The sequence below is a fragment of the Nothoprocta perdicaria genome, unplaced genomic scaffold (genome assembly GCF_003342845.1).
Source record: "Nothoprocta perdicaria isolate Ctin4 unplaced genomic scaffold, notPer1 scaffold_3, whole genome shotgun sequence".
NCBI classification, from domain to species: Eukaryota; Metazoa; Chordata; class Aves; order Tinamiformes; family Tinamidae; genus Nothoprocta; species Nothoprocta perdicaria.
This window is the reverse complement of record NW_020455532.1, coordinates 582369-593429: the sequence shown is the minus strand read 5'-3', so window position 1 is coordinate 593429 and position 11061 is coordinate 582369. Positions and strand designations below refer to the sequence as shown.

The 11061-nt window shown below is 62.7% G+C and overlaps 1 protein-coding gene across 1 annotated transcript in view; it reads right to left on the bottom strand.

Annotated features, from left to right (window-relative positions):
• Positions 1 to 4339: 4339 nt before the first annotated feature.
• NOL4L (nucleolar protein 4 like) overlaps positions 4340 to 11061 on the bottom strand; it is a 35825-nt gene continuing 29103 nt past the window's right edge. Inside the window, exons 6-11 of the mRNA XM_026041975.1 lie at positions 10279 to 10550; positions 9189 to 9374; positions 8911 to 9102; positions 8507 to 8629; positions 7747 to 7948; positions 4340 to 5176 (exon numbers count right to left, since the gene is read on the bottom strand). Of these exons, the coding sequence (XP_025897760.1) occupies positions 4977 to 5176; positions 7747 to 7948; positions 8507 to 8629; positions 8911 to 9102; positions 9189 to 9374; positions 10279 to 10550 (1175 nt within the window). The 3' untranslated portion in view covers positions 4340 to 4976. The remainder of the gene's footprint in view (positions 5177 to 7746; positions 7949 to 8506; positions 8630 to 8910; positions 9103 to 9188; positions 9375 to 10278; positions 10551 to 11061) is intronic.

Here is an 11061-nt window from a genome sequence, read left to right as displayed (position 1 = left end):
CGCCACAGAGCAGCGGGTGCTGCCCTGTCCCCATCGTCGCTGTGTGCGCGGGGCGCCCGGCGCCCCGTCCCCTGCGCTGCCGGCTGCCCGGGGAAGCAGAAAGGGGCGGATGCTGAGAACTGCTGCGCTGCAGCGCGAGGGAACGCGCTCTTGCAGGGAGGGGAAACGGTGCGTGCTTTAAAACTCTGAGTTAGTCTCAGGGCCGCGTCCTGATGGGCAGGGGGCTGCGCCCGCCACTCGCTGCAGGGGAGTGACACCCGGGTGGGATGGACCTGGCTGGGGTGAATTCGGTGCGGGATGGACCCACGTGGGATGGAGCCATGTGGGATGGASCCCGTGCAAAGCCCTCGTGCTGCGGAACAGCCGCAGGGCCCGTCGGCTCCGCGTGCCGTGAGGGCTCCGTGTCGCCTCCGCACGCAGCCCGTGCGCGGGGACGGCCCGGCCCCCCGGGCTGCTGGCGAGCACCGAGCTCGCGCAGCGGAGGGACCCTCGTGGCCGGCTGCGCCAGGGGCTCGGCCGCGCGGCCGGGACGTTGCCCGTGTTCCCCGGCACCRATGYGTGTGCGGACACGGGGCCCTTCCCYGGGAAGGCTCTGAGATCCATGGATCCACTCATCCTTCTGGCTGCTCCTCACACCCCATCCCTGCGGCAAACRGGAGGGCTTGCGCCGCACGGCACTTGGAGATCAACGCTTTATGGATGCAAAGGTTTATTATACTTAGTGAATAAAGCTGATACCAAAAATCAGTATTTTCCATGAGGAGAGGGAGAACTTTCCACAAACTTCAATGAAAACTCCATTTTTTTTTCCACAAAAAACAGACATTTCACAAAATTAATCAGTTTTGTCAAAATATAAGTTAAGCAAAAGATTTGTGACTAGCCCCACTTACGAGCGCTACCGCCGCTATCTAGAGGAACTGCAGCTGTCTGTTAAGGAATGGAAAGCACAGCTTACTTCCAAATGACAGATCGATTTTTGTTTGTTTGTTTCGCCCTTTTTTCTTTCTTTCTTTCTTTCTCCTTCAAGCCCCGCGTTGCGGGCGCAGCCGCCGGCAGCGGCCGGAGGAGCCGAGGCTGGAAGGGGCCTGGAAGCCGGAGCCAGAGCCGCCCAGCGCTGAGACGGGAGGAAAAAGCCCTTTTTGTTATACAGTGTTTATTAAGTAGATTCAGTCTTATATATGATATACAGATTCCAAAGAAAAAGAGGATTCCACATACTTATGAAATCAGTGCATTTAGCAAGTAATACCATGGAGATAACAGCTTGATTAACAGCTCATTGGTCTTTGTTAAGTGAGGGGAACAGGGAGTTGGCCTGTGCTAATCATTCCACAAACAGAACAGAATTAAGTTGCATCACATACATAATAGACACACATTCTAAGAATTAAAATATTAAGCCACATTTACTGGAAAAATCCACAGTATATAACACAAATAACTCTTATCAAGCTCGTTGAGGAGGAAGTGCTCATCTGCTTAAGAGCCACATTAAGTTGCATAGGTGCCTATCTGCAAAAATATCATTTCAAAACGAATCAATTGATTAAGCAATAAAGTGTCACCTTAAAAGCTGGATTAAGTGCCATTTGCTTTCCGTGGGAGCCCTCCGGAAAGGCCTGGCTTCCCGGAGAGCCCCCGTCCCGAGGGAACGCTCCCCTGCCATTCCAATCCATAATTAACCTCTGGGGCCGGTTCRCCGTTAGCTGAAGCGTTTCCCGGGACCTGGACGGGGTCCCCCGGCCTCCCGTCGGGCCGGTCGCTCCTCTCCGAGCGGGAGCCGCTCCGAGCCCCTCGCGGGGCACTCGGCACCAGCCGGATTCCCGGGCGGAATTGCAGCCAAATCGTAAAAACTGGGAAGAATCGAGCAGCAAAAGGGCCGGCTGCTCCGCGGAGGGGCCGGGGTGGCTTTGCCGGGCAGACGGAGCCGGGGGCTGCAGCTTCCTCCTCAACAGCAGCTCGTGCAGAACACGCGGGGCGGGAGTTCTGTACATGTAAACAGTACACTTTCACTGAGTCCAAAATCAGGAGCAAAAATACAAAGGTTCACATTGGTCTTAGGTAGATACAGGCGAAGAACTGAGCTGTGCAGCTCCGAAACAACCAAACCAAAGTTTCTAAAGCACCACTAAATTATATAAAAATCAGACCATGGACGGATTGTAGTTGATATTCTGGTGAAACACTATGCTACCTTGTAAAAAGTTTTACAAAAAATTACAAATCAAAAGTATATTAACCCTCTGAGTTCAAAGCAGCATTTTTTATTTTTATTTTTTAACGAACTGGTACTAAATCCGGCGGCCACCTCTGGGAGCCAAGCGGCCCTGTGGATCGGGGAGGTACAAGGGACATCCCGTGGGGTCCTGGGAACGCTCCCATGCTGAAGGCCGGTCATGGGAACGGCACATCCGGGCAGGATGGTGGTGTTTAAAAAAGGAAAAACAAAAAAAAAACCCTCAATCGCTGATGAGCTTTTCTTAAACAACCCAAAGACCATCCAGGCCGGCCGCTGGCCYAGCCTCCTCCTTCCACCTCTCCGCACGCCTGGCAAGCCGCTGTATTCTGCTCCTGCTCCTTCCCGCTCGCCGCGAGGTTCGGGATTCGCAGCCCCAGGAGCCGGTGCCGCCCCGGGGAGCTCCCTGCACGGGGCGAGAGCCGCAGCGCGCGGGACGGCCGGGGAGAGGGAAGCGAATCCTGGACAGAAACCCACGGTCGGCGCCGGGCGCTGCAGAGCTCGGCCGGCACTGGCGCTTTGGGCACCTGGGTCGGGACCATCGGGACACGACCATCGGGTGCTGACGCTCCCTCGCCTCCCTACGCGGCCCCGAGTCTCGCTGGGCTCCCCCAGAGCTCCTGAACGTCCCCACAAGCTACGACGAGCTCAAAGCGATCTGGTATGGACAGCTAAAACTTGTATAAATAAAACCTTCAACAGACGGTCGCTGCTGGTACCTGTTGGCCAGCCCCTGGGTCACCTCTCTGGGAGCTGGTGGGTGGCAAATTTATGGCTCAGGTTGGCGGTGGCCCCTGACRGGAGCTCGGTGACAAGCTCAGAGCGAGCTGGGCACAGCGATTGTCTCGGCCTCTCCTGCGCGAGCGCTAAGACTTCCCCAAACGGCTGCGGGACGTTTCGTGAAAGGTTGGTTCCTTCATGGTATTCACACAAAAATAAATATTTACATAAATTCCACGTGGGGAGGGATGTGGCGGACAAACCAGGCCAGCCTGCGCGGTGCRGGGAGACAGGAGCCTGCGCCCGGCTTGTCCGGCGCCACCGGGGCGTCCGGCACCGGGCACCGGCGCTGGCCTCACCGACCGCCCCGGGACAAGCAGAAAGGGCTGGGGGCGGATGCGACGGTGCCCCCCTGCAGCTGGGCACGGGCAGCAGCTGGAGCTGGTGCCAAGGACCGGCTCCTGCCCCTCCGCGCCCGGAGCTCGAGCAGCCCCGAGGGCTGCAGGATGGAGCGCCCGGCCCAAAGCGCCCTCCAAACCAGGGCCGCCTTCAGGGAGGGAACCCTGCACCTAAAAGGGGCAAATGCGGTTTTGAATGGGTGAAGTTTCTGTTGTGAGGACAGTGTGTGCCCTGGAGGAGGCGGCCGCGGCTCCAGCGGCTCTGCTGGCCGGTATTGCACTGACGGCGGGACGGCGCCGGCGCGCTCGCACTGCTCCCTTCCACACTTCGGGAACTGTGGGCTCGTTCCAGGACGGCAGCCAAGGACGAGGGGGAGAAGACAGTGTCCCAGACGCCCGCTGTCACTTGGCTGCCGGGTGTCACCTGGCTCCTGGCCGGCCGGTGCTCGCAGTGCCTGCGTTAGCCCGATGACCCAGCTTGCTCCGGAGCACTTTACTGTCTGGTTCACGCTGCGCCGGGTGCCCACGGCAGGGACACACTTAGGCTGTGCTCAGGGTGCACTCGGGCCATGCTTGGGATGTGCTCGGGATGCGCTCGGGTCAAGCTTGGGATGCGCTTGGGCCCCACTCGGATGTGCATGGGTCGTGCTCGGGCCCCACGAGCTGCCGCCCAGCAGCAGCTCCCCGCGCGCGGGCCCGGCCGCCCCGGCCGCCCTGGCTGTCCCGGCCGCCCCGGCGGCGCCGGCCGCTCGCCCGCCGCACTTACCCGTCCCGGGGGCCGGCGCAGCCAGCCCCGCAAAGAGCCCGCAATGGAGGGTGAGGTAGAGAGCGGCGGGAGGGCGAGCCGGCGCCTTGCAGGTGCTTCCTCCCGTCCTCCTCGCAGCTGCCGTGACTCCGGCRAGCGCCGCACGTCCTGGGAGCCGCAGGTGCGCCGGCCTTGCCGAGGCTCTGCCGCACACGGAGCCGCGCTGCGGGACGGCTCCGAGCGCAGGGCCGGCWGCGCCCTTCTCCGGGACAGCTCCCACGGGTGCAGCCGAGAGGAGCAGGGCGGGTGGCGCGGAGCGGCCGGGGACGTAGTGTCGTGATATGGAATGTGTCACTTCACAGGAACCGATTCCTTCTGCTCGGACAGACAAAAAACTGGCAATCTGTACAAACTCAAAAGAATCCATTTTCAGAAAAATAAATTACTAAGGGGAGAGGAGGGTCCATTTCTCAATAAATATGTGATTCAGCTCACCTAAGACTTGAAAATTATCTGGGGACGGGATTCTAACATTTGGGTCCACAAAGGTTATCCTAAATACATCTGCAGCCCCAAACCTCCCCAGGCTCCCTTCTGCCCTTGAAAGTCCCACATCCTTCCAAGCTGCAGGTCTGGCTCCTGGTCAGCTAGATGCACACATGTTGGTAGGCGTCAAAAACGTGTCCTTGTGCCTGAAGTCCCAGGTGCTTGGAGTGTAAAAGAAAACAGGTCTTTTGGGTTCCACCTTCTAAAACTACATGTACCCGCTGCTTCACGGGAGGACGCTGGTGTTCCTGAGCAGGACACCACGGGGAGCCTCTTTCTAGCAGGTATAAATTGTCTTCCACCAGAGGAGCGGTGCAGACGCGGGGAGTCAGTTCTGCTGTAAAATGAGGTTTTCCAGTTCGTCTGCAGAGCGGAGCAGGAAGGCGGCGGACTCCCGGTAGCCGGCGATGAGCTGCCGCACGGCGCTGATCTCCGTGGGGCTCAGCTGCGCCGCCTGCATGCCCCGGCTGCTGCTGTTGGCCGGGGCCGTGCTCGAGGAGCCCCCCTTCATGCTGAGATCCGTGGGACCTGTGGACACAAGCGAGAGCCGCTCACGCAGAGCTCGGGGCTGCGCGGGGCGAGCAGCTTTCAGCAGCACTCGCTGCTCCCGGGCCAGGGTTTGATTGGGGCTCTGCACCTGCAGGAGGTGCAGGGGGACCCCGGCTCCTGGGCACGTTGGCCCCGACACAGAGCACAAATAATCCCCTGTCTTTACACCAACCACGACACGGAGAGGAGCTCTGGGATTGAGCGGCAAACCCAACTTCCTGCACTTTGCTGCGTGGAAAGCGAGGGCTGGTGCCCACGGTCACCAGCAACGCGGCTGCAGGCTGCAGGGCAGGAGGAAACGTCTTCCAGCTCCTGTTCCTGCCTCCCCGCGGGACGAGCAACATCCTGCCCAGGCGCGTTTCCGTGCTGCTGGTTCCCCTCGGGCCAAGAGGAAATCTCGGCACTCGCCCGACCTGCTGGGTCGGCCGAGCTCGGGGAAGGCGCCCGCGGCGGCACCCGGAGCGACCAAGGGGCAGGAGCTCAGCGCGGAGCCACAAGGCGCTCCTTGTGTTTTTAACTGGTGGGGGGAAGTCTAAGCATTCCTCCCGGGCTTTACATTTTGTAACTGATTCCACAGATGTCCTGCAAATCTAGGGCTTCCTTAGCGGGCAAGGAAAGCTCTTTCCCTGAAGTGCGTCACCAAGGCACCCCTGCTCTGCGGCCGTCCTCAGCCTACAGACCTGCCATGTGCACCAAAGACAGAGCTTTAATTTTGTGACTTTGTTGATCTCCAAGACCCTGGGGAGGTTTTAATCACTGCTCTCTGTGGACGCATGGTCCCAGCCACCCAGCCCTCCGCACCCAGCCTGCTCCCCAAGCAGCTGCCAAGTGCTCCACGATTCAGTGAACACGAAACCTTCCGGGTCCGGCACTACAGCACTGCAGGTCTGAGGGGCCCAGGGAGTTCACATGAACATCCCTTGAGGAACGACTCATTCACATAAAGGTGAGGACAAAAAGTCCATTATCTTTGTGCTGGACTCTAAGCGAGGCCAAGGGAGGCAGGAGGGCCGCAGAGCCAGGCAGAAGCGCAGAGGGGAGATGGATCCTCGGGGTGTGAGGTGGCYGGCAGCGCAGGGAAGCAGAGCTGGCAGCCTGTGGGGCACGCGGCGGGCGATGCCGCAGGGGCCGGGAGCCCAGGACCCCAAAGCAGCGTGCGGGAGCAGCCGGGCTCAGTGCCCAACGCGGCAGCACGGTGAGCCCAGCACCCCGGGGCAGACAGGAGCCTGGAAAGAGGTGCTAAAGCTGCAAAYGCGAGGGAAGAGGAGAGCTCATTCCGGCTGCTCCAACACGTCCTGCGAGGGAGTGCCCGGCAACGGGAGGTGGCTCTAATGTGACAGCCTTGCCACCGCACAGAAAAGGCGCCGTAAACGGAGCTCCGTGTGGCGCCCACGGCCGGGGAAGGAGGAAGGAGCTCGGGGAAGAGGGAACTGCGTTTGAGCAAGAGCTGCCCTGGGCGGGGGTGGAGGCAGCAGCTCCTCTCCTGCGACAAATCCTGGCGGCTCTGGGGAAGCTGCAGCCGCTGGCGGAATTCCCTCCCCGTGCCCAGCCGCTCGCGCTTCCCTTTAAAGGACTGGGAAGGAGCTTGGGCAGGGGGGGAGAAACGGGAAGGAGAGATTTGACAATGCATTCGAAAGCAGCGAGTTTGCTGCTGGGCGCCTCCGTCCTGCCTCTCACCCGGGTCTGTCTGCTTGTTCTGGGGCACTCTGCAATGGGAGCTGCTCCAGCACGGGCCTGGCACCGGGGCACAGACAGGAGCCCTCGCTGCCCGCGCCCGACCTGCTCGGATTAGGTCCCAGCAGCTGCAGACTGCGGTGGGACCTTTATTCAGGGTTAAGAGGCATTAGGAGGGGATGATAAGAGTTAATCCCAGACGGGCATCTTCCAGGACTCCGGAAATCACATCCTTTCAAATCCCTACCCAGTCGGGGAGGGAGGGCCAAGGGCAGGGGAAGGAAGCGGAGGAGCACGGGAGTGCACGGCCCCAGGGAGCAAACGGGGCTTTGCAGGGGCCGGCCCTCTCCTTGGGGCTGCTTTAAACTATGCATTGYGGGGCCAGGCACCCGGTTCTCCTCTCCATGCCCTGTTCTGACCCTGGCTACTCTGCTCTGGTCCTAGGCTCATTTATTACAAAATCAACCCTGCTCCAAGGGCCTCTCCTGCCGCTTCCTGGCCCCGTTGTGCCAGCCCCGCTTCCCTGGTGTGTGCCGTGCGCCAGCCCCTCGGCCAGGCCGGCCGGCAGGAGCTGCCAGCGCCGCGGGCGCCGCTGCTGATCCCCGGCCCCGGAGGCGGGAGGCTGCACACGCACCGGCCCCGAGCAGCAGCGAGATCGGGGCAGCGATAGGCGCCGCTGCGGTTAATAATTAATAGGTGGTGCAAGTGTCTTTCTTTCGCAGTGACACTCCTTCCCTGCGCTGGCTCCACCTGAGCCCGGCTCAGCTCAGCCCCCGCAAGGGCCGGGGCCGGGCAGCGGCCCCTGGGACACACGGGGAGCCTGGCCAGGCCTGGGGGTGGCCATGCGGGAGCCGGCCCGCCGAGCCCCCTCTTACCGTTACTGTGGTTGCCCGTCTGCAGCGAGGCCGGCGGCTGCAGGCTGCCGCCGAGGGAGCCGTAGCCACGGTAGCTGTAGTTCAAACTTCCATTGATGTAGACTGGATCTTGGGAGTAAGATGAAGCTGGCAGTGAGTAGGAGGAGTGGGTGATGGCCGTGGAGTCTCTGGAGTGCTGCTTGTCCAGGGCGATGGGCTCGTCCTGCACGGGAGGCAAAGAGAGGCCCTGCAGCGCGCGGCGCACGCGGGGCTGCCCCGGGCAGTGGCCGTGTCCCCGTGCGCCCCAGGGCGCTGCGTGCTCAGCAGGCCTGTTCCAGCTGCTGTGGCTCTTCAGGACAGCTTCTAATAACATTTTTGCCAATTTGGCCAACAGCTTTTCCCATTTCCCCCTCCCGCTCTCAAGCTGTTGGAATTTAAGGGCTCTGCCTCTCGCTTGCCTCCAGTTCTGCCATTCCCATTGAGGTCACCAGCCGCTCGGACACTGTCTCATGTCTCTGCCTTCTCTGCCTGGGAACCTGCTCAGTGTCTCCCGCTGCCCTGTGCACTATGTGCTCCCTTCTCCCTGCTCCACCACCCCTTCCACATTTCCCCCGTGGCACAAGCACGTCGCCCACCAGCTCCCGTGGCACTGGGCAAGGCCAAGCTGGCAGCCATGGTGCCCGCCGGGCCAGCTGCTGCCCAGGWCTGTCAGCCCTGGCTCCCGTCGCGCTCCCCGCACAGCCCCGCGGGGAGGTCCATGCGGCACCGTGCGGCTCCGTACCTGCGAGGTCTGGTAGATCTCCAGCCGCATGCGCTTGGCTGCTTTCCGCGTCTCGCTCTCGCAGGCGGCTGCCAGGATRTTCTCTGCCATGGCTGAGGTCAGGTGAGGAGGTGTGGGCCTGGTCTGGGGAGACACCGCACAGAAACACGCTTAGGAACCAAGGCCACGGCGACCTGTTTCTTCCATGGGACACTCCGAGTTAATCCTTGGCACGTGCCCAGAGCACCCCTTGGCACAGCCGCTTTAGTCTCCCCATAACTCATGCACTGAAAGAGCAAGAAGTGCAAAGCCCTTGTCCCTGCCCTGCCCCACCAGGCTGCAAGAGGAGCCAGCGGCGGGCGCAGACGGCCCCAGAGCCCGGGCTGGCCGGGAGCGCGCAGCAGCGGCGGCCGAGGCGCCCTCACCATCTCCATGCCGTTCTTCTTCATGCGGCGGCAGGATTTGAGGTAAGTGCGAATGCGCTTGCGAGCCCGCTCCTGGAACTCGGGGAACTGCCGGCTGCAAGACTCGATGATGGCCTGGATTTTCTCTTTGGGCTGCTTGGAGATGGGAACCATTCGATCCAGATTCTCATCCACAAAAAGGCGCACAAACATCTGTGAAGAAAAGGAGAGCAGGTGAGCACAGGGATACGGGAGCAAGGCGGCCTTGCCACGTGCCTCGGGCCAGGTTCTGTCCTTACGTTGAAGGCCTTTAGCCTCTCCGGGTCCATCCCTTCAGAGTCATTGATCTTATCGTTATCTTCATGGTCGTCGTGATCGTCGTCGTCCTCGTCGGCCGTGGGAGCTCTGCCCACGGTCAGGTCTTCGGGGCAGCCGCTCACTTCTGTCTTGATGGAGTCGTAGCTCCCGGAGCTGTACGGAGGGGACTGAGGGGGACAGGCGGTCAGGGGTGCGAGCCCTCGCCCCGCAAGACGCGCTCGGCCGCTGTTTCTATCCCCTCAGGTTCGGATGGCACCAAACCTGTTGTCCTCCCCCTGCACCTGTGACCCGCACGGGCACCGTGCCCCGGCCACGCACCCCCGCCATGCACCAGCCTGGCACCTCCCGCCGAGGAAGGACAYGGTGGCCTTAGGGACACCGCGGTGGCCCAACAGGCAGGAAACCCAGGTTTGCTTCTCGCCTCTTGCAGCTGCGGCCTGACCCTGGCTAGGGGACACGTCCCATGTCCTGGGGTGCGGGGACGGTGCTCGAAGGCGCTGGGAGCCCTGGTCTCSGTGGGTGTGAGGGTGCCCCGCGGGGCCCCGGGGCAGCGGGGAAGCGGCCCGGCCCGGGCTCACTCTCTGGCCACCAGCCACCGCTGCCCATGAAACACAACAGAGGCAGGAGCTGAACAGGCTGGGCCGTTTCCCCGACTAGCAAGGGCTGAGGACAAGTGGGTGTCACAGCGTCGGGTGGGGACAGCCATGGTGACAGGGTGCCCAGGCTGCTTCCCTGACACGGGGCAGCAGCAGAGTCCTGGGAGGCCAGGTGGGCACCGGCTGCCTCGGCACCATTCCCTGTGCCGCACTCCGGCAGTGCCGCGCTCCAGAGGCACCCTGCTGTGCTCCAGAGGGGCTGTGCCACGCTCTGGCTGTGCCGTGCTCTGGCAGTGCCATGCAGCACTCTGGCTGTGCTGCATTCCGGCTGTACTGTGCTCCGGCTGTGCCGTGCTGCACTCCGGCTGTGCCGCACTCTGGCTGTGCTGCACTCTGGCTGTGCCGTACCGCACTCCGCCTGTGCCGTGCCGCGCTCCGGCTGTGCCGTGCGCGCTGCGGCGGCGCGGGCGCCTACCTCGGCAGTGGCCTTCACAGCGTACTTGACGCGGCTGCGCAGCCCGTCRGCGCTGCAGCCGTCCGCCGGGTAGGACGTGGGGCCGTGCGCCGGCGCCAGCTTGTCGCACAGGTTGATGGGCTGCTCGTCGGCCGAGGCGGCGAAGTCCATGGGGGCGGCCGGGCCATTGCCGTTCATGTCGGGGAAGGCGCTGTCGCCCTGCGTGCTGCTGGACGTGGAGGGGTTCAGGGTGGAGGAGCCATTCCCGCTGCAGCTCTCCGACGAGGAGTCATCTGCGTGGGACACGGAGGGGTCAGCACATGAGCACACGAGCCCCCGYGTCCCGCAGCGGCTCCCCAGCCCCGCTCGCCTCCGCCTGGCTCATCCCGCGCGTCCCGCCCGGAGCTGCAGGGTTGGAGCCGGCTCTGCCGCGGCCCCGCGTGCCCGGCCGGGGCCTGGGCCCGGGCGCCGCTCAGCCGAGGACAGCGGAGCTTTTGCGTGAATAAGAACTTTGGAATTTGGTCCTTTTAGCCGCGTGTTTGCGCTGCAGGGAGGAGGAAAGGGGCACTTCCTCGCCCTGCGCCGGGGCTCTCCCCTCAGGGCGCTTCAGCAGGCGCCCAAACCCGGCAATACTTGGGGCGTCCCAAGGCAGCCGGGCCGTAAGCGCAGGAGCCGGGACGYGGGCGCCGCTGGAGCTGCCGAGGCCGGGGCAGCGGGACGAGGCAGCGCGTGGGAAGCGGCCGGGCGCCCACGTGGCGGCGCTTCCTGCGGCGCGGCCGGGCGCGAACAAAGGGGCTGCCGTGA